General features: G+C 52.7%; 8 protein-coding genes and 1 non-coding gene across 9 annotated transcripts; 5 read left to right on the top strand and 4 right to left on the bottom strand.

The window, feature by feature from the left end:
- Window positions 1-1,763: 1,763 nt before the first annotated feature.
- On the top strand, window positions 1,764-3,649 carry J4E83_003142 (uncharacterized protein; the record flags this gene model as incomplete). Its single annotated transcript, XM_049330081.1, has 5 exons — window positions 1,764-1,871; window positions 1,921-2,723; window positions 2,774-3,089; window positions 3,149-3,245; window positions 3,303-3,649. The coding sequence occupies 5 exons, from the start codon at window positions 1,764-1,766 to the stop codon at window positions 3,647-3,649; spliced, it is 1,671 nt and encodes a 556-aa protein (XP_049190577.1).
- A 357-nt stretch (window positions 3,650-4,006) lies between these two features.
- On the bottom strand, window positions 4,007-4,092 carry J4E83_003143. The gene has a single exon. It is a non-coding gene; the product is annotated as a tRNA-Phe (tRNA).
- A 358-nt stretch (window positions 4,093-4,450) lies between these two features.
- On the top strand, window positions 4,451-5,450 carry J4E83_003144 (uncharacterized protein; the record flags this gene model as incomplete). The annotated part of the gene is made up of 3 exons (XM_049330082.1): window positions 4,451-4,531; window positions 4,621-4,824; window positions 4,872-5,450. The coding sequence occupies 3 exons, from the start codon at window positions 4,451-4,453 to the stop codon at window positions 5,448-5,450; spliced, it is 864 nt and encodes a 287-aa protein (XP_049190578.1).
- A 2,163-nt stretch (window positions 5,451-7,613) lies between these two features.
- J4E83_003145 (uncharacterized protein) lies at window positions 7,614-9,125 on the top strand (the record flags this gene model as incomplete). The annotated part of the gene is made up of 2 exons (XM_049330083.1): window positions 7,614-7,635; window positions 8,176-9,125. 2 exons carry the CDS (start codon window positions 7,614-7,616, stop codon window positions 9,123-9,125), a joined length of 972 nt encoding a protein of 323 aa, XP_049190579.1.
- A 1,659-nt stretch (window positions 9,126-10,784) lies between these two features.
- On the bottom strand, window positions 10,785-12,335 carry J4E83_003146 (uncharacterized protein; the record flags this gene model as incomplete). Its single annotated transcript, XM_049330084.1, has 2 exons — window positions 10,785-11,989; window positions 12,332-12,335. 2 exons carry the CDS (start codon window positions 12,333-12,335, stop codon window positions 10,785-10,787), a joined length of 1,209 nt encoding a protein of 402 aa, XP_049190580.1.
- A 1,817-nt stretch (window positions 12,336-14,152) lies between these two features.
- Window positions 14,153-14,797, top strand: J4E83_003147 (uncharacterized protein; the record flags this gene model as incomplete). The annotated part of the gene is made up of 1 exon (XM_049330085.1): window positions 14,153-14,797. One exon carries the CDS (start codon window positions 14,153-14,155, stop codon window positions 14,795-14,797), a length of 645 nt encoding a protein of 214 aa, XP_049190581.1.
- Window positions 14,798-18,162: 3,365 nt separating this feature from the next.
- J4E83_003148 (uncharacterized protein) lies at window positions 18,163-19,592 on the top strand (the record flags this gene model as incomplete). The annotated part of the gene is made up of 2 exons (XM_049330086.1): window positions 18,163-18,653; window positions 18,710-19,592. 2 exons carry the CDS (start codon window positions 18,163-18,165, stop codon window positions 19,590-19,592), a joined length of 1,374 nt encoding a protein of 457 aa, XP_049190582.1.
- A 1,486-nt stretch (window positions 19,593-21,078) lies between these two features.
- On the bottom strand, window positions 21,079-22,679 carry J4E83_003149 (uncharacterized protein; the record flags this gene model as incomplete). Its single annotated transcript, XM_049330087.1, has 3 exons — window positions 21,079-21,751; window positions 21,802-22,514; window positions 22,575-22,679. 3 exons carry the CDS (start codon window positions 22,677-22,679, stop codon window positions 21,079-21,081), a joined length of 1,491 nt encoding a protein of 496 aa, XP_049190583.1.
- A 378-nt stretch (window positions 22,680-23,057) lies between these two features.
- J4E83_003150 (uncharacterized protein) lies at window positions 23,058-24,717 on the bottom strand (the record flags this gene model as incomplete). Its single annotated transcript, XM_049330088.1, has 4 exons — window positions 23,058-23,195; window positions 23,242-24,485; window positions 24,542-24,629; window positions 24,682-24,717. The coding sequence occupies 4 exons, from the start codon at window positions 24,715-24,717 to the stop codon at window positions 23,058-23,060; spliced, it is 1,506 nt and encodes a 501-aa protein (XP_049190584.1).
- Window positions 24,718-25,128: the final 411 nt, after the last annotated feature.

Consider the following 25,128-nt stretch of genomic DNA (forward strand, 5'->3'; position numbering starts at 1 on the left):
GTCGAATTGTAATTAATCGGAAGCCGTACCCGTGTCTCTTACCTACGATCAACACTGATCCAGTACAGTTGCCGTATCGGGACAGTTTTCGTTTGATGTGTGGGTAGATAGTAAGTGGTTGGCTCACGCCACGTCAGGAACTGGAGAGGCACGGATCGTGTACCCGCTCTCAACAGTGTATCGCATAGACGAGGTGTTCTTCTCGGCAGGAAACGATGATTTTGGTTTGCAACAGGTTCGTGCACGGAGGTAAGGTTACTTCGATACTCGACAGTCTGGCCACAACTCAGCTGGTATTACTGATGGAATCGGTAGAAATGGCAGGTACGATTGGCGCGCAGGTTTCTGTCTGTCGATGCGAAGTGTGTATGTATACTTTAGCGTCAACGTGAATGAAGAAGAAACGACTACAGCGGACAGTTTATGTGCTTTTGTTACTCATGGAAAAACGAGTGCTTGGGCTGTCGTTGCATGTATGCGTGTGTTACACGAAACCATTGGCCCGAAGACCTTCAACATTCTCCAGTCGCTCCTAACAGTATTGGAACAGCGCTCTCTATAGAGTGTACGATTTCCGATGATCGGTCATCGCTCTTGATGCATCGCTCATGCGCACTCTCGTACGAAGTTCGCAGCTATTGTCATCAATGCAGTAGCTTGCGGCAGAACGCAATTCTCGAACTTCAGATATCGAGGTCCAGATCCGGTAGTTGGGCCGCAGAGGCTAGAACCCTAGAAACGTGAACAACATGCCTAGGGGTGACCAAGCGAGATGACGTGTGTGCTTAGGTACCGGTACTTGGGTACTTTCAGATTCTTCAAATCCGGAGGCCCTTAACGGCAGTGGGAGCCCCATGGTGTGGCGATCGTGACCCACAATACGCATGTATCGAAGGGCCGTAGAAAAGAAAAAAATGGAGAACAACACCGACGAGATCCGCTCCGTAAACGTTCGTCCGATGCGTGTCGTGGTATACGTCCTCCTGCCTGTATCCTGTGGTGAGGATTTAAAATGTCAATGTGACGAGTTAGGTTGCTTGGTATTTATTATTGAATGATCGTCGCACCGGTTGCCAAGCCAGCGCTGGCTGTAGTTCTTGCGGTGCATTGTCATCATCCTCACCTACCATCATTCCCACGACACAGCAAAGTCCGAGCCTCCGCTGACATATCGGCACACCTCGGCTCCGATGCGACGATAGCCAACGAACAACTCAACTGACACACAACGGCTCTTGCGCTACCCCACATGTCCAAGTGAAGATGACGTTCTGCGACGTTGATGTCCGGGGGAAAGAGCATAGGCCAAGCTTTGGAGGCTCTAAGATTGCTCCCGGAGTGTGCCCGCAGCCACTAGGACCGCAGCGCTTGCCGATAGCTTGACTGTATCAAGCATTTGATTGCCCAGGGTCGTCGATGGCGATGCAGTTTAGTGGCCGCCCTGGATCACGCAAACCATGACGTCGGCAACCGCACGGCGCACGACCACGGGATGCCTTTGGATTTTGCTAGACTGCGCAGTAGTCATGGTGAACGCGGTGAAGACTTACGGTTAATCATGCCGTTATGACGGCATTGGGGTCTCCAAGTGCCCCAAAGCGGAGCAATCGTGGGCGCTTTATAGGGACCTGGAGACCCCACGACCCAGATGTCTTTTGATACTTTCCTCCACACTCGATCGGCACTCCTCTTCTCTTCCACCAGCTATGGCGATACTCGATCGATTCCGTGGGCATTCACATGCCTCGCCTGCTTCCTCCACGATGATGGATCAGGATCCGGAGAAGAAGCCGCAGATGTTGAAAGGCGGTGTCAAAGAGATCTTCCGAATGCGCATTATCGCCATGGCGATTATTGTGTCGATGGGTGGTGTAAGTATCAAATGAACGAATGCGCAGGTACCCAGCTAACAGCCCCTAGTTCATCTTTGGATACGACACTGGTCAAATCTCTGGGTTCTTGGAGATGCCCGATTTCTTGAACAAATTCGCGGATCAGACAGACCCTGAAACAGGCGAGCGCGCTTTCAGCAACTGGAAGTCTGGCTTGATTGTTGCACTGCTGTCTATCGGTACCCTAATGGGTGCTCTAATCGCGGCCCCTATCGCCGACAAATTCGGTCGCAAATACTCCATCGTCTTCTGGAACATCATCTTTTGCGTTGGAGTCATCGTACAGATTACCACAACGAACATATGGTACCAGATCTCCCTTGGTCGTTGGGTCGCAGGCTTGGGTGTAGGCGCACTTTCGGTCCTTACGCCTATGTACCAATCCGAAACTGCACCTCGCTACGTCCGAGGTGCACTCGTGTCCTGTTACCAGCTTTTCATCACCCTCGGCATTTTCACGGCTTATTGTATCAACTACGGTACCAAGTCCGATGGTAGCTCAGCATCATGGAAGATTCCAATGGGCGTTGGTTTCATCTGGTCAGCACTCATGATATTCGGAATTCTCTTTATGCAGGAATCTCCACGATGGGAATACCGCAAGGGCAAGGTTGACTCGGCCATACACACCATCGCCATCACGTACGGTGTCCCCCAGGAACACCCGGAAGTCCAGCGCGAAGTCCGGGAGATCCAGGAGAAGTTGGAGGCCGAGCAAGCGGGCGGAGGTCACCACCCTTGGTACGAGATCTTTACAGGACCACGTATGGCGTATCGTGTACTTCTTGGAGTCGGTCTGCAAGCCCTTCAGCAACTCACGGGTGCCAACTAGTAAGTCGATACCGCACATTAACACACATCTTGTACTGACTCTCTTGTAGCTACTTCTACTATGGAACTACGATCTTCCAGTCAGTCGGTATTGAAGACCCGTTCGTCACTTCTATGATCCTGGGAGGAGTCAACTTTGGCATGACATTCCCTGGTCTCTACATCGTGGAGAGATTCGGAAGAAGACCCGCACTGATCACTGGAGGCTTGTGGATGTTCATGTGCTTCCTCGTCTTCGCATCGCTTGGACACTTCGCTTTGGATAACGGCGACGGTACTACGAGCCAGCCTGTCGGATATGCCATGATCACATTTGCGTGCCTCTTCATCGCTGGTTATGCTATGACATGGGGGCCAATCATCTGGGTAAGTTCTGGCTGCACGAAATGCATGTGAGACATATACTAACTTCGTTACCCCTGCAGGCTGTGATCGGTGAGATCTACCCTAGCCGATACCGTGCAAAGGCAATGGCTCTCGCAACGGCCAGCAACTGGACCTGGAATTTCCTCATCTCTTTCTGTAAGTCAATACTACTTCATCCACGTCTTTCCGCGACTGTACTAATACCACTCTCAGTCACACCTTACATTACGTCTGCCATCGACTACAGATACGGTTATGTCTTCGCCGCCTGCTGTTTCACTGGTGCAGTTGTAGTCTACTTCTTCCTCTGCGAATCCCACGGCCGTACTCTTGAGGAGATTGACACCATGTACATTCTCCACGTTACACCATGGAAGAGCAAGCACTGGTCTCCGACTCCTGGTGAGGACCTACCAAACTTAGACAACACATTCTTGACGCCAGGAGGGAGAGGCATTAAGAAAGGCAACGAAGCGAGGGCTCCAGAGCAATTGCGGAGGGAGAGTGTGCCCGTCACCGACGCGGATATGCACGCAAGTGGTGCGAGAGGAGTGGAGTAAGCATCGCGATTTTGACGATTTGAGCCTTGGTCCTTGTTTTGTGATCTGTTTACTAGCAAGTACCATAGCGTAGCATAGCCTTTATTCATTATCCTTTTCTCTTCATCTGACCACAATACTTCCATTCCACCACCAACGTGTCCGCCATTCACACCGACTGACAACTCACCCTGTTCCAACACACAGTGCTCTCGTTCGACAGGGTTTAGAAAGCAATGGTGCATGTGCAAAAAAGCAAGTCAAGGGGCAACGCCAAAAAGATTCGAGGGCATGCATTTCCCTGCACAACACGATCTGTCTAGGTTCACACAAGCGCAAAAACAAAGTTCGAAGAACCCTGAGCGAACTCAGGCACGTTGTCCCCTTCGTGGATCGAACACGATACCTCCAGATTTAGTGACTGAGACTTCAGTCTGGCGCTCTCCCAATTGAGCTAAGGAGACGGTTTTTTGATGAAGAAAGTTAGACGCCGGCTGCTTATAACGCCAGCAAACTAGACTGGGGGCTGCATCGCTGCGGTGGGATGTTTGTATCTTGCAGCGATCCAATTCCAGAAAGGTGGCGCGCTTAGTAGATCTGTTTGAGCGGGTCATTTCATCCGGACCGAAGCGTGATGGAAAGGCACCGCGACCGAGAAAACGGAATCACGCCCGGGCACTTCGGCTTGGCGCGGATGTAACAGTGTTTGGTGACATCATTGTTTTGTGATTTCATCCACACCTGATCACCAGGTTCCCATTAGCAATTCTCTCTACGCGTCGTCAGATCTCATTCTGCGTCGCTATACCTCATCATACAAGCATGGCGATTGTGGAGAATTGGCTGCCGCCATCGCGCGAGAACTGGGAGCTGATTTGCTACATCTGGCAGTTCTTTCCTGTTGTAAGCATACACCCGACAGATTGCTGGGCACCGTGCCGCGACCCAGTGCCACTTGATACTGTCCTTACTAACCTTGTTGGTGAACAAAGATTACTGCAGCGCAATGGGTTCTGGACTGGTACCCACAGGGCAAGACGTCGATTGAGTCGCGTTTCAACATCGATGGCAAGATAGGATGGGCGACCATGGAGTCGGCAGGCTTCATAACCCTGCTGTACATCATGTTTACGCTCCCGAAAGAATTGGGGCTTGAAGAACTACCGTTGGGCAACTGGACCATGGCGGGATGCTTTGTGAGTATACTGGAGACTCTACAGGAACTCTGCTAAACAGACACCAGGTCTTTCATTACCTCTACCGTGCAGTCATCTCACCCCTCTTTCTCAATCCCAGCATGTCCCCAATGCATCCGTTTGTTTGGATCATGGCCTTTGGGTTCCAAATGTTCAACGCCATCTCCATTGGCGGCTACCTCGCGGGCTATGGACCAACATCACGAGACGAGTGGGCAGCGCGACAAGAGTACATGTTTCTAGGGCTCGTAATCTGGTGCTGGGGACTTTTGGCCAACATGTTCCACGACGACGACCTGCGCGAGATCCGGAGATCAGCAGACCGCAAGCAACGCAAGGCAGCCGCTGAGCAGGGCAAGGCCGTGGAAAATGTGGACAAGGTGTACATGATACCGAAGAACGGCCTGTTCAAGTACTCGTTGCACGCGCATTACCTGTGCGAGTGGATTGAGTGGGCAGGGTGGTGGATGATTGGGGGCTGGCAGTGTGTGCCTGCACGCACGTTTCTTCTCAACGAGATTTCTACCATGCTTCCGCGCGCGTTGCAGGGCAAGCGGTGGTACGAGAAGAAGTTTGGTAAGGATAAGCTGCAAGGGCGCAAGGCCATAATTCCGGGCGTGCTCTAGCTAGTTCGCAGACGATGCTCTGGTACGCTAGTGATCAAGCTTCTGGCGTTCCGCAGTCAGAGAGTGGACGAGTGATAGATGTGGCTTCCGCAATCTAGTGAAGAATGAAGCGGTGCAGCATTAGCAGTAAGGGGAAGGCGCAGGTGATGGTACACTAAGCATGACAGTGTGGAGAGGGTTCCGAGCAAGGCAGCGAACTGCGACAGGGTAATGGTGTCTAATCACACGAGAATTGGTTGTTTTCACAAGATAGTTCGGTGAGAATTTGTTTGTCACTAGTGAGCGCGCAGGTGGAGAGACGAACCCTGCGCTCGGCAGCAGCAAAAGCAGATGACGAGATACGAAGACAGCTGATAAAAAGCGCGCATCTAGTGGTGGTGTTTACGACGTGCTGCCTCGTAAGATAGCAGTAGCTGCAGCAGTTGCGAAGCCACAGTGCGCTGTCCGTACAGTAGAACAGACGGGAGGTAAGGTGCCGAGGGTACTCTGGCCGTCTTAATATAGAGTGGCACGCCACGGAGCCAATGACGGGCGCACGGGCTGCGAAGAACAGGAAGCTCGCTCAGAACACGAGCGGATGATGTTATTGCGACTGGGGTGGTGGAGAAATTTCAGCCCAGGGCCTGGCGGATGACGGCATGCACCGGCCATGGCAGCGAGGAAAGGCGCATTATCGCGGCGCTGTGCAACGCAGGCGATTCGGTGTTTCGCATGCAGCACAAAGGGAGCAAGCCATCTCAAGGGGCCGCTGTGCCAGATTTCGCATTTCAGACTCCAGATCACGTGTCCGAGTAAGCCTTGGCTTCAGTGTTTCTCAACCATGGGAATTCAGAAAAATCTCAACTCAACAACCAAAGTACACCACAGTCATGTGCTGCTGGTGCCTGGAGGGATGGAATAAAACTTCGCAGATGCGTCGTTCCTTCTTCACCCACCTACACACAGAACTCCAAGATAGCAGCGCAATTAAAGCTTCGCGCCCACCTAACGCTATCGGGACCCGGCTCCGACGAATACAAACTATTCATCATCCCCGACTCCCCTGAGGGGGAGTTCTCCAACTACGTTACTAAGTACAGGTTCGCCGTTAGCTAGAAGCGTACTACTAAGCTGCAAGCGATTACTGTGTGCGAGGTCGCGGCCATCTACATCTCCAACAATGCCGACAACGTTGTTAAGCGCTTCGCACTCGCAGAGCTAAAAGCTCTTAAACAACTTTACAACAAATTCCTCGCTAACAACACCACTACTAACGACGAAGAGGCTATTGAGATGCTTACAGACGATCTTTAGAGGAGGGTGCAGGGATAAGCAAGACGCATCTTGGTTCCGGTTTGAAGTGGGCAAGGGGGATGAGATTAAGCAGACTAGTAATCAATGAGCCCACGGGCATGCACCGTAACGTCTTCCGCAGCGTGACATCAGGCATTCAGACTCCAGACGCACACAGCCACGCCCATGCCGCTTTCGTCGCTAGCCGGCTCAGCAGTTATGAGCTCCCCCTTTGGGACCGCGGCTAGTCAGCGAGGGTGCATTAGAAGCTGCATTAGACACCCGCTTTTCCGTGCGAAGCTCCAAGCCAGTCGCTGCTGGATGCAACACCAGGAGCGGCATCAGGCCTTGGCGTGGGCGTGGTGAAAAGCTGCCAGGCCCGTCGCGTCTGTCGCTGCGTGCGAGCTGCGACGGTATTGTTTCACAAGAGCCAGCGGCCGATCGCAATCAGACGCCAGACGGCGAATCCCCCCCAATTGGCACGGGCGGCAGGGTAAAGCAGCAAAGCAGCGCGCTTGTGGTTGTTGGGCGCTTTCGGTTCGGCAGCTCTATCAACAGGTGCTGGCTGGGGTCGCCTGTCCGCTGCCGTGCAGGTCCACTAACCTTCGTGCACAACCTCGCCCGCCGTCGATTGGCAACCCAAGAGCCTCCGTCGATACATCATCACTGCGGACCCACGGCGGAGACACGAGATCGCCGCGCCTGCTACAGCCCGCCAGCGGTACCACGGAACTCTAACTTCCTCATCTCCAGCGAACCTCTCCCCTTGCTGACTGTCCGACCTCCCTCGCGCGGCACCTCTTATCCGTCTTCGCGTCGCCGCCGTCGTTGTCGTCGCCTCAGTCGCTCCTTTGCCAGGCCCGTCAGCTGCTGGCTGCCATTGTCGCCATCATGTCCAGCAATGTGACCGAGAGTACGTTGTCTACTTCCATTCTTTCTCCCTCCTCTGCACCCGCTGCCTCGTCCGCGCCCGCTGCTACGTCTGCGTCTGCTCCTCCTGCCTCTGCCCCATCCTCAGATCCGCCCTCGTCAGATCTTCCTTCGCCGTCTGTAACACCGTCCGCAGCGCCTGCGCCTACGGAGCCTTCTGCTCCCGCCGCCTCGTCCAGCCCGCCTCAAGACTCTCCTTCAAGTCCTGCGCCGGCTTCTAACACGCCTTCAGCGGCCGCGCCCTCCTCAGAGCCTCCTCCACCCGCCTCGAGCGCTCCTCCCGCATCCAGCGCCGCCCCGACCAGCGACCCTCCCGCCCAGTCGAGCCAGGCACCGCCGCCGGCTTCATCAGCGGCTCCAGCACCATCAACATCGGCAGCTCCTCCCCCAGCCCAGTCGAGCGCACCACCGCCAGCGCAATCATCCACTCAGGCTCCTCCTCCTGCTGCCACGACCAGCGCCGCACCAAGCTTCGTCGACACGAGCGTCTTCACTGCCCCGTCGGCTGAACCCTCGACCCAAGTCATCGTCTCCACCGTGACCCCCACGGGTGCTGGAGAGACACCGTCAGTGGTCACCGTTATTCGCACTTTTACTCCAGATTCTCCCACTGCAGCACCAACCAACAGCGCGTCCCCCTCCGGAACAGGTGCCGCTGACCCTTCCAACACCGACTCCACCCAATTGCAGAATGCACAAAAGGAGAACGATGGCGGTCTCAGCACTGGTGGTAAGACTGCCATTGCTGTCGTCATTCCCGTTGTTGTCGTTGCTCTGCTAGTCCTAGCCGGCATCTTCTTCTGGCGCAAACGCAAGCAGCGCCAGAGCGCCGAGGACGAACGCAGGAAAGAAGTCGAGGAGTATGGCTTCAACCCTAACCACGACCCTACCCTTCCTGCGGTTGGTGGATTGGCCATGGCCGAAGACGACAGCGGTTACCGAGGCTGGGGCAACACCACCACCAGCTCCAACCGCAAGATGTCCACCACCCTCACCTCTGGCATGACCTACTCGGACAGCAACAGCAACCCCGGCGGATACACTAGCCCACACTCTCCCACACACGGTGCCTACTCTGACGCTCACTCCAACGATCCGCTTGTAGACGGACGTCGCCAGACCATGGACTCGGACGGTATCGGCGCCCTCGGTGTCGTCAACGGTGCTGCCGCTGCCAACTCTGCCAACAACCAGGCCGGTGTGCACCGCGGGCCTTCCAACGCTTCGTCGTCATACTCAGCAGCCAACCACTCTGACAACTCTGGCGACTACCCTGGTATGGCCAATGGTCACCCACAGGAGTACTACAACAACCAAGACTACTACCAGAACGGGCCATATGCCGCCAACGATCCATACGCTGCCCAACAACAGCCCATCATAAGAGACGTATCAGCACGACGGAACACGAGGATCGAGAACCCAAGTGTCTTCCCCCAACAAGGCAACTCTGGAATCGCGCAAAACTTCTAGTCGTACGCACTTGTTGTCATCGTATTTTTACATCCATCGCTACCTGTATATTGCGACTCTATCCTTACCCATTTCCTTTAGCTCTCACTCGACATATATCCAAACGGAGGCGTTCATCGGGTGGCCATCAATTCATTTTGCATCGTATCGATCTTCGCGTTTGTTAGTTGTACTGTTGTTGCATGCACATGCAGGTTTGCCCGCATGTATGCCGGAAAACCCTTCCGCATGCCCCACTCCACATAACGGGGAGTCTTCTTCGGAAGATGCGAAAGCTTACACTGCTGAGACATTGATCGATGGGCACAACAAACAAAAGCACGAGCGTTTTTGAGTCTGGACCAGCGCAGCATGCATATCTCACTACACGTTGATTTGTCGGCAAGGATTCAAGAGGTGGGACCTTTTTGATTCTCTTGGATCTGTATGAGATGATGCATGCTGGCAGCTTTTTTCCTTGTCTTATCACCTTTCTCTATCATATTGATGCTGGAATCTCGAGGATTGACGCTTTCTCACGCGACCAATATAGTACTCTTGTAATTAGCCAACGCCTTTTCTCCATCACCATCTTTTTAACATTTAACACGTACGCCAATTACTTGAGCAAACTCTTTTTCTTTTACATGTCCGGGCCCACAGATGACGTTGGAGGTCTCTATCTATATAGGCAGAGAGAAAATAGATTGACAACAAACTTTACTCAGGTCTTTTGCTCACTTTGCCATGTTCAACCACACTACGCCATTGAGCAAGCTATTCCATCACGTTTATCCATTCTAGATCTTGTCAAATCGCTTCCGCGATTATACATCTTACTCGATCTGACCCTATTGCACTGTACGACAAAGAATGTGGTTATCTGTCCCCGCCCAGCCACTCATGTGCTGGGGGTGTACGCGGCCCGACAGCAGGTCTGTTTTGATCTAGACCTAGACCACTAGCTGGCAGCGGCCGGCAAGTAATGTTGAGAGACTCCGGTTCGCTCCCAACGCGTCCGCTAGTACACAGTAGTCAGCAGTAGCTACGTAACGTAGCATGCATGTATGCTGCATGCCTGCGAGGCTGTACATGCAACGTAGATCTTGCCCCGACCCCGCGGTCAACATCCTGCCGAACCGTACCAAACAGTTTGTCGGTTGAGATGTTTGTGTGATGCAACATTGGTAAGTAGTAAGGCATGGGTCGTCACGGTTGCCTACCTTCTTTCCCAAGATCATTTCCATTCGGGTGAGGAGTCATCCTTCTGATTTCCAGAAAATGGGAATATCACTCGGCGTCCCCGGGCTGTCGGTCAGAGTGCGCATGTTCTCTGGTGTCATTGCGGGGTTCGACGGTGGAGTTTGGTTCAACAGCGGCTTGCTAGAAATATGAGCTACCCGTCCTTGGTCCAGACTTCTGAGTGGTTGCGCGTCACAATTATGAGGGAAAAAAGAAGGTCGGCCTACTTGGCATGTGTAATAATAGTAGATGGACGGCGAGGTCTACATACTGTGTGCTGTATGAGTGATCGAACATATTGTGTATTGCAGAGGAGGCTGTGAACACATATGCGTGGATTGCAAGCAGGGTGTAGTTCATCATGGATAACTCCGTCGATAGGCTTGCAGATTACATACATCCAATTGGAACTACAGACACAACCGTCGCAAAGCTGCATTATCTCAAATCACCTCTACCCTTGGGTTTAGCAAGATTGAATCTAGCCCTCTTCCGCATACTAGCAGCTTTACCAGGCTCTGTAACCCTGGGTTTAGACTTGTCCAAGTCTATCATACTCTTGAAGACGGGCGCCGCTTGGAAGGTCTTGGTCGGCTTGAGCGCGACATCATCAACCATGGGAGGGGCAGGCTGGACAAGACCCAGCCGTTCTTGAAGCTTCCTGTATTGGACTTCAGGGTCTTGCAGGTTGGCGCGCGGTGCTTTTGGCTGGCTATGAGGAACCCGAGAAGGCTCCGTTGCAGTCTCGAGATCGCAGGCTCGGTCTTGATGTAAGCCCAATTGTTCTTTGGTTGGAGAAACAGTGGTTTCAACAACAGAAGAGCCAGTGGCGCCAGAACGCTCCTCGGTTGGAGAAGTTGAAGATTCCACTGGAGAGCCAGCCGTACCGGATTGGACCGAAGTAACATCGTTTGTTGGTGCTACTTCGACAGCTTCGAGCGCCCGCTGCCACCAATATCGCTCTGCTTCAGCTTCTTGCTCCGCTCTCTCTAGCGCAATCGCCTCTTTCTGCAGCCTGCTTTTCTCCAATATAGTCATCAACTTTCTCCGATCGACTACTTTCGCCAGGAATCGCAGTAAATCAGGGTCCGACTCGTCCTCGGCGTCAAGATGTGGTAAGATATCGTCGATTTGGTCGACAAGTTGAGCATTTGCATATCCTCGCATCATGACTCCCCAGGTGTACTTGGAAGGATCAGTGCCCCTGTCGCGCATGATCTCGAAAATCCGTTCTGCCGCTTGTATCTGGCCTGTCTTGAAGAAAGCCTGCATAAAGATGTTCCAGCTGTAGACATTGGGCTTTGCTGGGCCATTGGTCATGTCTTGGATGAGCTGAGATGCGTTTGCGAATTGCTGTTTTTGACAAAAGGCGTACAGGAAGGCGTTCCAGATTTGCGGCTGCCGAGCCAGTTCATTGAATGCCGGATGACCCCCCTCTTGCACGACCGACTTGAATTTGAGATACAAGTTGTAGACTCGCATGTTGCTAACTGCCAAGGCCGATTGAATCTCTGTCTGCAGCATAATGTATAGCGTTACATGTGAAGGAGAAATGCGCACAGACTCTGGCGAAGATGAATCTTGTGACATTACGGCGTTTCCTAGGCTTGCGGTTCCATAGCCAACGAATGGTTGCAGAGGCGCTGTCGTGAAAAGTCTGGAATAAGAGTGCCATAGCATGGCCGAGGTCTGTTCGACGTTTCCATCAACTCTGTAGCGTACATACTGATAGTAAAGACACTCCGTTGCTAGCCAAGGGTCCTGGATATCTTGTGCTACCTCTTCGCAATACTGTGCAAATCTTTGGAAAAAGGCTGGATCATTTTGCATGGTACATCCATGGAGCATTATCCCGAATGTGTATTTGTCTGGCTGTAGGTCATTATTTTCGAAGGTGTTGTACACCTTGAAAGCCGTGGCATGATCTCCAGCTTCCATTGCGTTGTGTATGACGACATTGTAAAGAAGTAAGTCCATCTGGATACCCATGTTTACAAAGGCAGCGACGATATATGGAGTGTGGTGAAAGTCTTTGGTTGCAGCCATGCTCCTTCGCAGTATGACAGCGCACACCCAGCGAAGTCTTTGACGCGCCACAACAGACTCCCACGACTTCGCTGAATGTCGGCTTTTCAATGCCTCGAGACATTTCAACGCATACTGCACTTCACCAGCCTGCCCAAATGCAGTGGCATAGTGCAGCACTGTATCGTAGTCAACGCGTACCTTGTGTTCCACGAGGCAATCGAACACTTTCTTCAGATCCTCTATCTTGGCCAGCTCGACAAGATTGTACAGTAAGTCTTGAGAGCAGAAATCGGGCTTGCTAGATAACGTCTTGACAAAGACGTGCAAGAACGCCGGGACGAATTCGCACTTGCGTGCTTCTAGGTCAGTACCCCAACTCTGATCCTGATACAATCGGTGTCGATGGAGTTTTGAAAGGTGACTGAGAGCGTCGGCAATAGCTTCTCGCTTCCGGCTCCAGGTACGTGTATCGTTAACCAGAGCTTGTATGAAGTACAAAGCGCGGCCAGGCTTACGATCGAGGAGATAAATGAGCAACTTATGAGCGTAGGCTTTACGCGTCGAGATGTCGAGAGCCTTCCACCTGTCCGATACTTCGCGCGGACTTGATTCGGTGTCTCCCGCAAAGAGCGTCCAACTCAATCGCGCACATCGTGGGTCGTGTTCTATAACGACGCTACGTGTGTTTCTCCGCAAAGATGCGTAGACGGGGCGATCCAGTGCCGCAAACGCGTATTGAAGCCCATTCTCTTTTGCAGAAGTGTCAGTCAGATCAAGATGCGTCTGGTTCCAGCTGACGAGGTTTGCCACGCGGCGTCGAAGGGACCTGTATCGGCCATCTTGGTCGCGCCTTGCAGGTGAAAACGAGGCAGGTAGTCTAGAGACGTAGTTGTCGAGTCGCGCACGTTCCAAGGCGAGTTGTTTCGAATGTCTCTCGGCTCGCAGAGGTGTGCGTTGAACGGAGGACGAGGGAGGACGAGTGCGATTGGACTGTGCCCGACGAGCTCGAGGTCGCGAGAGCGTCTTCTCATCCGCTACGCCTTTGTTGCTGGATGTGGTCGTTACGTATGAGCGGGCATACTGGCGAGTGAATGTCGATATATCCGCATAGAGGCGATTAACAGAAACAGGACCGTCAGTTCTTTTGTTCCAATGGCCAGACGTCCGTAGGAGCCCCGCAGCAGGAGCGTCTTGTGTCGGTCGCTTGCGACATGTTGGTACAATTGTCTTTCGGGGGCTCGAGATAAGAGCCTGATCTTCCACCCTATTGTGTTCCTCTAAGCTTTTTGATGTATCCTTCTCTTTGTCCCGTGTTGTGCTAGGCCTTCCATGCTGTTGGCTGTGTGCTTTCGGTGTCGATGACTGGGCGAAGACTCTCGGAGCGAGGAACGGCAGGATGGGAAAGTCGGCGCTGGCGATGAGGCTAGCATTGGGAACGCGAAAGCGGGGCATGAGAAGATGCAGGTGCTGTCGTCTTCACGGAGCCATGACGTGTCAATTGCAAGCAGCTGGTGAGGATGGCGAGGAGCACGAAAACTTGAGAAGGTGCGTGTTTGGTAAGAAGCGCTAACCGGAGAAGATCTTGGACTCCCGAGCTGTTCTCCGCAGCCACACGACAACCACGACCACTTCAGCAACCACCCAGCACACTCTCTGTTCTCTCCGCGCATTCTCAGAAGGAATTTTGTGCACACCATCACGTCATAGACCAGCTTTGGACACGTCCCGACCCTGCACGCAAGCACACTACTGCCCGGCGCAACCGCAAAGCTCTCACCATGTCTTCGCACGAAAAGCTATCCGCAGCCGCCAACGACCGGAAGTCGCGCCTCGCACAACTCAAGTCGCTGAAACGGAAACAAGAACAAATATCAGACGCGCCAGAAGCTGCCGACTCGCCATCCACGCAGCTCCAGGCCGAGACGTCGCAAGCCCTGACACGCACAGAAGAAGAGGAAACATCAGTAGCAGCCACATACCTCTCCGGTCGAAACTTCGATGCAACGACGCGAAATGTCAAGTTGGGTTTTGACAACACACCCATCGCCGATCCCACAAACACATTGGAATACAAGGCAGAGCAGCTGGCGCTCGAAACAAAAGCGCAACAAGAAGCAGAAACCGCAGAGGACAAGGGACTGGACCTCTTCAAGCTGCAGCCCAAAAAGCCAAATTGGGACTTGAAGAGGGATTTGGAGCAGAAGATGAAGGGACTCAATGTGCAAACAGACAACGCAATTGCAAAGCTGGTCCGCGAGAGAGTGGAAGCCCAGAAGGCCATAAGAGAGAAGCAGCCGACAGATGGCAGCAATGGAGAAGAGGTGGGCATGGAGGGTAGTGAGCTGGTCGAGGCCATGCACCTGAAGGAGCAGGAGGACGAGCGGGAAAGGAAGAGGGACGAGGAGGACGAGGACGTCAGTTGAGAGTGTAAAATACGGTGGACGCGATTTGAATCAAGACGGGAGTTGGCCGGATCAGTGCATGCAACCTCGACGATGGGGGCTGCCTAAGGACGCAGATAGGAGGGTTTCGAGACGTGAGAAGACGATTGGACGATACCCAAGTCGAGTCACAAGAGGGGACAAGAAATTTACTTTCTACAGTCCATCATGGAGGACCAAAGTTTTAATATCACGATCAAGCCACAATTATCGCACACTCTCAGACGCTATCCTCCCCCAACAACCACGCGAACGATATTTTCTGAAGACAACAATCAGAAACACAATAGACGCGCTTAGACTTGGCTCATTGTATTCGTCTCGAGAGCAACAAAAAAAAAATAGAACACCTGGTCTTCGCTAGTAGTCCGTGGAACCTGACATCCGGCAGCGCGTGGACGGATCGTGTCGCATAGAATAGATACAAGAATTGGTTCTCGTTTGCGCCGTAGACGAGCTCTTGCTGCCCGTGAGCGTCCTCTGCACTGAAAACGTGGTGTGTGGACTGGACAACTGAGGATAATCATTGACCACCAGCATATTGTACTTGCGACATCTCTCATCTGTGAGATTATCCTTTCGTCCAGGTCGTCGATGTTACGGAACTTGTGGTTAGTTTCGTTCTGCGTCATCGCAGTACCATGGGGTGATGTGGATGGCAACCAAGATATGGAATCGCACACAAATGTGAGTCAAAGATTATTGACCACTATGAAATATTTCATAGAGCGAACCTCATTCGAATTCAAGGCAACCATATAACTGAGGTCAGCAGATATCCTAATCGCTGCGGAACCAGGACACCTGTGCGTTGACTACAGAAGGAGCGTACTGCACACCTCCATCATCAATCCCACCACGAAAACCCGAAAATACGAACGTGCGCGATTCCTTCTACCATGACTACTGCCAAAGAAGCTTCGATCTCAAAAATGACGGAGAGACACGCCCAAATCGCTTTTCCCTGGCCCTCGTTGCCTGCAGATATCCGTCTCTCAATCCTCGACGAAATCTCTGGTCAGAAACATCCTGGCTGGGCTCAATGCCCAGCCGTCTGTAAGGAGTGGCAGACCATTCTTGAGCCCAGGAATTTCTCCCGACTATCATTGCAGCCATCCTGTCTAAAAGAACTGGAAACCCTCGTTATCCGACAAAGGCCTCTTGTCAAGCACATCTGTTTCAATATCGCTCTTCCTCGATACGCCTGCACCAGTTGTAAACGACCCGCCATTGCGTCCCGTGATAGATCTACCATGTTTAAGAGGGCTATCGTAAAGCTCTTTTCTATCCTAAGTACCTGGCAGCCTACGGGTCGGTTGACACTCGAACTGAGCGCATCTTCACCGAGTGACTCACAACACTGGTTCAAAAACTACTGTTTTGGGCCTGGACATGAAGACACAAGAGACTGGACGCAAGAGGAGAAAGCCATTAGATGGCACGACCCAAAACACGGTTGGGTTAATGGTCAGCAGCTCGAGACTCCTGGCCGGCCCGCCGTTTTGCGCCTCTTCTCCCTGCTCCCCTGGAACGTCCCTCAAAACATCCTTGCCGTTCATGCCGTTACAGGCTTCTGCATACGTCGACAACTTCGACATGAGCTTTCTCCCGACGTACTAAAGGCCTTGTGGGAGAAACTCCCTCGGCTAGAAAGTATAGTCCACGAGTCGTGGGTTGTCCGGCGCAATCATCAGATCCTGCGTGCATATAGTACGTTGAGCTCTTTCTTCACTACACGCTTATGTGCCTAGAAATGTAGAGGTGCCGTACTCGTTCTGTTGAGATTGTCTTATATTGGATCTGGTATAAGATCGAAGACCCACCCCCACCCTTCCACCTACATCAAACATGTATTTTGGTTTTTTCTGACATCTTAACAGTACTGTTTACCTGGGTCCTGGAAAGCGTTCCAAACTCCGTTAGGAGATTATCTATCTTTAAGGACTTCAACAACCAACTTGAATTGGTAGTTGATAACGCCACGCCACATTTGAACCAACGTGTGGAAACTCCCTCAGCTACAAAACTCTACCTTGCCAGAGCGTTTGCCGCCAAAAGCCAACATCTAGAGCGCCTTTCTATTTCATACATGATCGACGCCCAGCAGTTCTTCACTTCATGTCAGCAGCTGCCATGTACCTGGAATCTCCTACAGTCGTTGACACTCACGTCATCCACACTGGTCCGGACAGCTCCTCGCCAAGATATTTATACACTGTTGCAAAACGCTAGTTCGGTTGCGCTCAAGATGCCGCAGCTCCAAACCATGGTGCTCTGGAACAGTGAACCCGGACAAGCCTGTGCGGTAATTTATCAGCGACATACTGCAAGTGCGATAGCGACACTTACATGGCGTGGTACATGGGATTTTGAGCTCAGCGATGATGTTGTTGAGTCCTGGAAGGAGGTTGCCCCTGGTCCCTGCTACTTACGGTTGGAAAAGGAAGCGTTACATGACGTGGATATCAGGTCTCATGGTGATGCAATTCATTATCTGCGCTTGCCGGATGGAGTTGTTGATTCAGAATCACTGTGTCAAATACGCTACGAGGGAAGGATGCAAAGAATGGCCTAATTGATGCATTTGTACAAATTCTTATCGTCCTGGTAAAAAGAGAAGAAGAAAGGTAGTGGAGAGAAAGAAGAGAAAAGGTGAGTGGAGCATAGAGTGGAAGTAGAAGTCAAGCGTACCTAGGTAGGTAGCGTTTACATTGACCAGGAAGACATAGGCTTCTTCTACAGTAACCTCAGATCTGTGTCGGCTAAATGGTCTTCGATACAAGACATTCATGGAATTGCCCCCAGAAGAATGATCGTGATGCCAAATTCTCGTACTGGATGAGTCGCGTCATTCTCAACGCTGGAATCCACGTACAAAGATGGTTGATTCCTGACCAGAGAATGAGGTGTCAGTATCCAATAGAGCGTGCCCCTTCGAGCTTACTACTCTGATAAACTCGCCCAGAGCGGCTCGATTCTTATAAAACAGTATACGTGCTTCTGCGTATATACCGAGGGGGTCACTATATTATGTAGTGCCCAGGTGGTTGTCTACTATCGCGTCTTGTTAGAAGTCTACCCTTGCGCGGAGTGTCGGTTATTCAGACCCGCCCCTGTCATTCACGAGTCAACCTCGGCATCTCCACGCGCCAAACTTCCACGGGTGTTGCGGATGCGGGGACAACCGTCGCGCTATATACATCACCATGGAGCGCGTCTCGCTATTCTCCACTATCTCCGTTCTTTCAGAACCACCATAGTTCGATTGTACTGCTACGTCTCCATCGCACTTACTCCACCGCTAAAGCTCCTTCGCATCCCAACCTTCACAACTCACAACCGCCATCATGGTCGGCAAGAAGCAGCCCGTCTACGTCCTCGGCGTGGGCATGACCAAGTTCATCAAGCCTCGTGGCAAGGTGGACTACCCTGAGCTTGGTTTCGAGGCAGGCGTCAAGGCCATGCTCGACGCGCACATCAACTACGACGATGTCGACCAAGGCGTCGCATGCTACTGCTATGGCGACTCAACTTGCGGTCAGCGCGTCTTTTACCAGTTCGGCATGACTGGCATTCCAGTATACAACGTCAACAACAACTGCTCGACTGGCTCTACCGGCCTCTACATGGGACGCAACATGATCGCCCACGGAGCGGCCGACTGCGTCTTGGTCGTTGGCTTTGAGAAGATGTTTCCTGGAAGTCTACAAAGCTTCTTCCAAGATCGCGCGAACCCGACAGGCACGACCAGCCTCATGATGAAGGAGACAAGGGGTATCACCAAGGCACCGGGTGCGGCGCAAATGTTCGGAAACGCTGGACGGGAACACATGGAGAAGTGAGTCCCGACGTCGGAATCAATCCCTGTTTCTATCATACTGATCATCTTCGTAGATACGGCTCCGAACTCAAAGACTTCGCAGAGATCGGTCGCATCAACCACGCCCACTCGAAGAACAACCCCTACTCGCAATTCCAAGACGAATACACCCTCGAGCAAGTCATGAACGCACCCATGATCCACGAACCCCTCACAAAGCTTCAATGCTGCCCGACCTCCGACGGAGCTGCTGCCACAGTGTTGGTCTCGCAGGAATTCCTAGACAAGCGCCCCGAGCTTAAAGACCAGGCCATCCTGATTGCTGGACAAAGACTAGCAACCGACACACCGTCACTGTTCAACCGCAGCGCCATTGAGCTAGTAGGATACAGCATGAGTGAGCTGGCTGCTCGCGAGGCGCTCGAAGAGGCCAATGTATCACCAGACGACGTCAAGGTGTGCGAACTCCACGACTGTTTCTCTGCCAACGAGATGGTCACCATTGAAGCCCTTGGCCTGGCTCCCAAGGGCAAGGCTCACGAACTTATCCGCAAGGGTGGCATTACCTATGGCGGAAAGGTCGTCATCAACCCCTCAGGCGGTCTGATCTCCAAGGGTCATCCCCTCGGTGCCACAGGTCTCGCTCAATGCGCCGAGCTCGTTTGGCACATGCGTGGTTGGGCCAACAACCGATCAATCAAGGATACAAAGGTTGCTCTACAACACAACTTGGGTCTTGGAGGCGCCGTAGTATGCACAGTGTACAAGAGGCACGACGGAAGCGCCGCGACTGACAAGTCAGACGAGCAGATCGCCAAGATCACTGGATTGGGATACAACCCAGCCACAGTCGCGAAGGGATTCACAAAGGAACAGGTTGATGCTGTGAGGAGCAAGAAGGCGAGGAGCCAGTGGGCACTGCAAGACACAGAACAGAAGGTTGAGGCGAGGTTTTAGATGAGTTTCGCTGTAACTACTATGGTCTTTGAATAGCGTTATTGACTACATATATCCATCGTACCTACTTCACTCTAGCTCTCTCCATGCTCATTCGACCGTTGACCGTACTCTCACGGGTCAGTACACAAATCGGAAAGGAGACGTACTTACCTAGTCCCATTCTTCCATCTTCCTTCTTCTTCCCACACCCACCAAGCAAGCATCCACCCACCAGCAAACAGTAGGAGATTTCGTTCCACTTACCTGCCAGTAGATGCCAGACGTCTGATCTCGCAGCGCCCAGCGCAATGAGATCAACCCAACGGTATGAATATATTAAAAGGAAAGAGTTTAAAGAAAGAAACCCCAGAGCCCCGTTCAGACCCAACCAAAGCTAAAGATAATAGAGAGATCTAGACCTCGACGCACACCGCAGTTTCTGCTCAAGTTGAACAACTTGAGCTCGAGGGACTGTTGAGAACGGTTCAGCCGCTCTGCCCACAGGTATGAAGAGGGAAAAGGAAGGTCAAGTGGGTGGCGGAGGGGAGGTATGCGCCGGTTAAAGAGCGTGGTGGTTCGGAGATGGATGACTGGACAACTTGGTCCGGTCCGCTGTCACTGAGTGGTAGAAGACACCCGATGTCGATCTTGTCTTCAGTGCCGATGGTATCTTTTTGAGTTTTTGTAGTTATGGCGAGACCGTGAGCTCAGTTGCGCTTTGTGATGGAGGGAGAAGGAGTCCTGGAGAGGGAATGAATGGCGAGAATGGAAGCTTTCTGGAAGCCAGACTGGGATCTATGAAGGTGTTAGTGAGGATGGACAAGGTGGCACGTATGCATTTGGTGGAGGAGGGTCATGGTGGCTGCTTGGTGGAGTTGAAGTGTTGAGTGTGGGAATGGGAGTGGGATGCGGAGGGAAGTCTTATACCGTCTACAAATGTTTGCTGGAACAATGGAATATCAGATTCGCGTGGATGTGACCACTGATTGCTGCTCGATTGACTCAGAACGGGATGCAACAAGGAGAATATAGCAATCCGCTTGTCTTTCGTGCTAGACAGTCATCTAGATGGAAGTACACTCGTACGTCATTGCACCAAGACATCTCTTCACACAAACTGAATATTGAAAGAAATGGCAAGCAGTTCATGTTTGAACTTGTGATCATGATTTGGTATTCCGAGTTATGCTCGAACCTTCGTTTCGCCATATGCAAAAAGACGCCCAATTTTGATGCCCAAAAGCGGCAATTGTCCAGCATAATGCAAGACACAATTAAAGAGTAAGACCGTAGAGTAGAGTAGTATGCAACTTCTTCCAGGCTTGCTTCGTTAACACCCGATAGTGCCATGCCCAATCTGTGCTCAAAACTCAGGATCCTCCATGATGATACCAAAGCTACGACGGCGACTGATCAGAACAGTATCATCGGAATCCCTCTTATATTGGGTAGACCAGCGATTTCTCCTTGTCTCGCGTCCGTCGCGCTCATTAGCGGAAGCATTCTAGGCACCGCTCGCCACACCACGTATGTTGATACCACCACCTCCTCCGCCACGCCGATCAGCAGATCCGCGGATGTTGATTCCTTCCTGACTGCGTGCACGTCCTTGGCCACGGATGCTGATATCGTCATCGCGTGTGATGCGATCAGCGAGACCTCGTCGAGGCTGTGACGGCTCAGAGAAGTCGGTGACATAGGGATCGCGATCGTCACCCTTGAGGCGACCAAACGACTCAGCAGGATCGTCGTCATCGCGTGTGATTCTATCGGCTAGCGAACGCTTCTGTTGCGGAAGCACGGGCTGTCCGTTCTTGGTCATGCGAGAAAGTAACGAATCCCCTCCTCGTGACTTGTTTGATCCGTATGTCGCGTCGATGGCGTTTGACCGGTGGTGGTTATGGCCCATTGGCGAAGTGTCAAGGAAAGAGTCCTTCTGCCAACGTCCACCACTCGCAGGGCCGCCGCGATCATAGTTTGCCCGGTCGTGTGTCCAGCGATCCATGCTGGGTTCACGGCGACGGCGAGTGTTGTTGCGGCTGCGACTCCGGCTGCGGTACCGACGGCGGCCCGCGTGGGTCTCGTTCTCTGCGAATCCGAAGCGACCGTCGCCTTCTTCGTCGGAGGCAGGGGAGGCGCTGCGTCCTCGTAGACGGCCGAAGCGTGGCTCTTGTGGACTGGGTCTGTTAGCTTGTTGACAGGATAATGGGGCAATGCGCTGAAGTACCTTCTTGAGCCGGGTCGGTAGGAATCAACGTCGTCATTCCTGAGTCTACCATCAGCGGGCGGACGACCTCCTCTGCCACCGCGACCTCGGACTTCTCGTCCATCACGGCCATCACGGTTGTCTCGTCCGTTCCGGCGCGGGCCCCTTCGGTCAGCGCCTGAGTCGCCCATGGACTGGTCTCGGCTGTACCCCCGTCTTGATCGGTCCCTGGAGCCCATTTCCTCGTCGCCATAATCGAGATAGTCTTTCTGCGGTTTTTGGTTCCGTCGCGGCTCCCTCTGGTGGTTGCCAGCCACGTCTGGGTTGCGTTGGTAGTAGTTGCTCTTGGTCGCTGCGCCCTTCGGCTTCTGGTCGCCAGCGTTGGACTGCCTGATGACAAGGCGACTGTTGGGCTTCTTTGAGTATGGTTGTGCTGTGCGGGGCTCTTGTAGTGAGAGGTTGCTGGTGTCGCCCACGTCGGAGTGAGTGAGGATGCCTAGTGCGACGGTCGCGTCTTCCTTATTGTAGAATTCGAGGTTGACCGAGTTGTCGTTTACCCAGCGTAGTTGCTTAACGCGCGGGTCTGACTGGCAATGCTCCATCGCCCAGTAGAGGGGGTCGTTGGGGTCAAAGTCGCTCACGCCCTGGAGGTTGAGCGATTCGGGCCATGCTTCGTGGACAATGATGTCCTCAAGGTAGGCGGCGGGTATATTTTGTTCTTGCTCGGCCGACTCCTGCGATGGCGCGCATGTCAGTCAATTGCGCCTTCTCGTGCAGCCTGGCGCAATGCTCACCTGGACAACCTGCTGTGGTTGCGACGGCTGTGCTACCGGTTCAATGTCTGCGCCTACATCAATGTCAATATCGTAAGCGACATCAGTCATGTCCGTGTCGTCCATGATGGCGGCTATATTTCAAAGAGGTCCGGCAATTCGGTGAGGTGGTGTTGTTGGAAGTTCGAGAGCTGTACAAGCAGCGCGCCGCGGTCGGTAAGCTCCAAAGCGCGGGCGGGCACTAACGTCATCACGTGCGTGATTGAAACGCCCCGGCACAATACGATTGCCCGATTTTGTGTCTCACCACCAACAATAGCATAAACATCAGAGTGACGGTGAAACATGCAAGCAAGTCAAGTTTGGGTCAGGGTCGTCATTACACCCTGTAGCGGACCTACCAAGCTTGCGGGCAAGGCCCCTCGAAGCTAGCCACGACGCGTCACAGTTGGAAGCGATGTATATGCTCGAGACAGTCACCACATCCGAGAAGCGCCCACCATCTCACGACTGCTCCTCCAGCGTAAAGGTCCCCGTCTTCGTAATGAGGTACTCATTCACTGCGACATCCTTCCCTGATTCCTTGCCATAGCCGGATTGTTTGATGCCACCAAATGGCGATTCTGCAGCAGAAGAGTTGCCCTGGCACATGTTAGTATACTTTCCGATGTCTTCGTTGTCAACATACTGTGTTCAGCCCGATCATGCCGGCCTCCAGGTTCTCAAACAGTCTCCAGGTACGATCAACGTTCTTTGTGAAGCAGTAGGATGCGAGACCCATACTGGTGTCGTTTGCAGCCTTGACAGCTTCATCTTCAGTCTCGAACTTGATGAATGTACTGATCGGGGCGAAGGCTTCTTCATTGGCAATGTCCATATCTGGCGTAACACCGGTAATGACGGTAGGTTCGAAGAAGTAGCCACCGTCCTTGTCCACCTTATTACCGCCCGAATGAATCTTCGCGCCTTTTTTCTTCGCATCTTCGACAAGAGCGAGTGCTTTCTCGACACCCCGTGGAGTAGTCACTGGGCCCATTGTCGTCTTCTCGTCTGAACCGTGACCGACGACGATCTTTTGTGTCTCTGCGTTCCAGCGTTCGAGGAACTTGTCGAAGATCCCAGACTGAACGTATATCCGGTTCGCCGTAATACACGCCTGACCCGCATGTCGGTACTTCAATGCGAAGATCTGAGTTAAAGCTTGCTCGATATTCGCGTCGTCGAAAATCAGGACAGGGCAATTGCCGCCCAATTCGAGTGTGACTTTCTTCAGATTGTCTGCACACATTCTAGCGACTAGCTTGCCAACGCGCGTCGAGCCTGTAAACGTAACCTTGCTCACAAGCGGATGCCGACAAAGCGCCTCACTGAGCTCTGGTGTCTTGTCGAGATCTGTGGTCAGAACGTTCAACGCCCCCTTTGGGAATCCAGCCTTTTGAGCGAGGTAGGCTAGTGTGAGTACAGTGATTGGTGTCTCCGGGCTGGGTTTCACAATCATCGTGCAGCCCGCAGCCAATGCAGCGCCAGCTTTTCGAAGAATCATGGCGATGGGGAAGTTCCAGGGCACCAAAGCGACAGCGACACCAAGCGGCTGCTTGATCGTGAAGATGCGTCTGTTTGGTAGCGCGGGAGTGAAGACACTGCCTTGGATACGCTCGGCTTCGCCAGCAAACCACCATGTGAAGCCTGTCGAGTAGTCGATTTCCCCATACGCCTCAGCTCTAGGCTTTCCGGTCTCGTACACAAGAATAGTCGCTATATCTTCCCTGTTCTCCTTGATGAGGGCGTCCCATCGGTAGAGCATCTGCGCTCGTTGTCGCGGGCTGATCTTCTTGTACTCCTGGAAACATGCATGCGAGCTCTTAACAGCATCGTCGACATCAGATGCATCGTTCGTAGGACACTCTATCCACGCCTTTCCTGTTCCAGGGTCTGTTCACCTGTCAGATCTCGGTTTTCAGATAAGTACATATGCTACAATGACTGACCGACCACTTCGAACGTCTTTCCCGATTTCGCTCGTACCCAATCGCCATTCACAAAGGATAGGCTATGGAGCAAGTCTGGGTTGTTCAGCTGGGATATATCAGTACGAGTCAATCGCAAGAACGAGTTCGTATTGACGCACCTTGAACGGTAGCTCATGTTTCCTGTCTGACGCCATTTCGTTCTAAGTTTCTACGTATCGATGACCGAAGCTGGTGAGTGTGGAGTGAAGTTGCCTGGATGAGACGATCTTGGAAGGCGCATCGATTCCGCGGCCACCATTATCAGCATCTGCACACAACAGAGCTTCCCCACTTTCCAGCGTATAGCCTACATGATCAATGCGCGTATCTGCAGCGACACCCGGATATTTCAGGAAAGGCGATCCGGAGAGACGCCGCAGACGCAGACATTCAAAGCAGCGAAACGTCGGCGGAGACGGTCTCCAATTGGCCCAAACCTCGGTGGTCCTCCAACACGACGTCAACTCCATGCGGGGCACCACGCTTACCCCTCACTGCTGTGCTCGACTCCGAAGAACGACTAGTCGACTGACGATGATTGGAGACGCGATACCGGTGGCAGACAT

The sequence above is a fragment of the Alternaria metachromatica genome (genome assembly GCF_023757995.1).
Source record: "Alternaria metachromatica strain BMP 0045 chromosome Unknown scaffold_5, whole genome shotgun sequence".
Taxonomy (NCBI): domain Eukaryota; kingdom Fungi; phylum Ascomycota; class Dothideomycetes; order Pleosporales; family Pleosporaceae; genus Alternaria; species Alternaria metachromatica.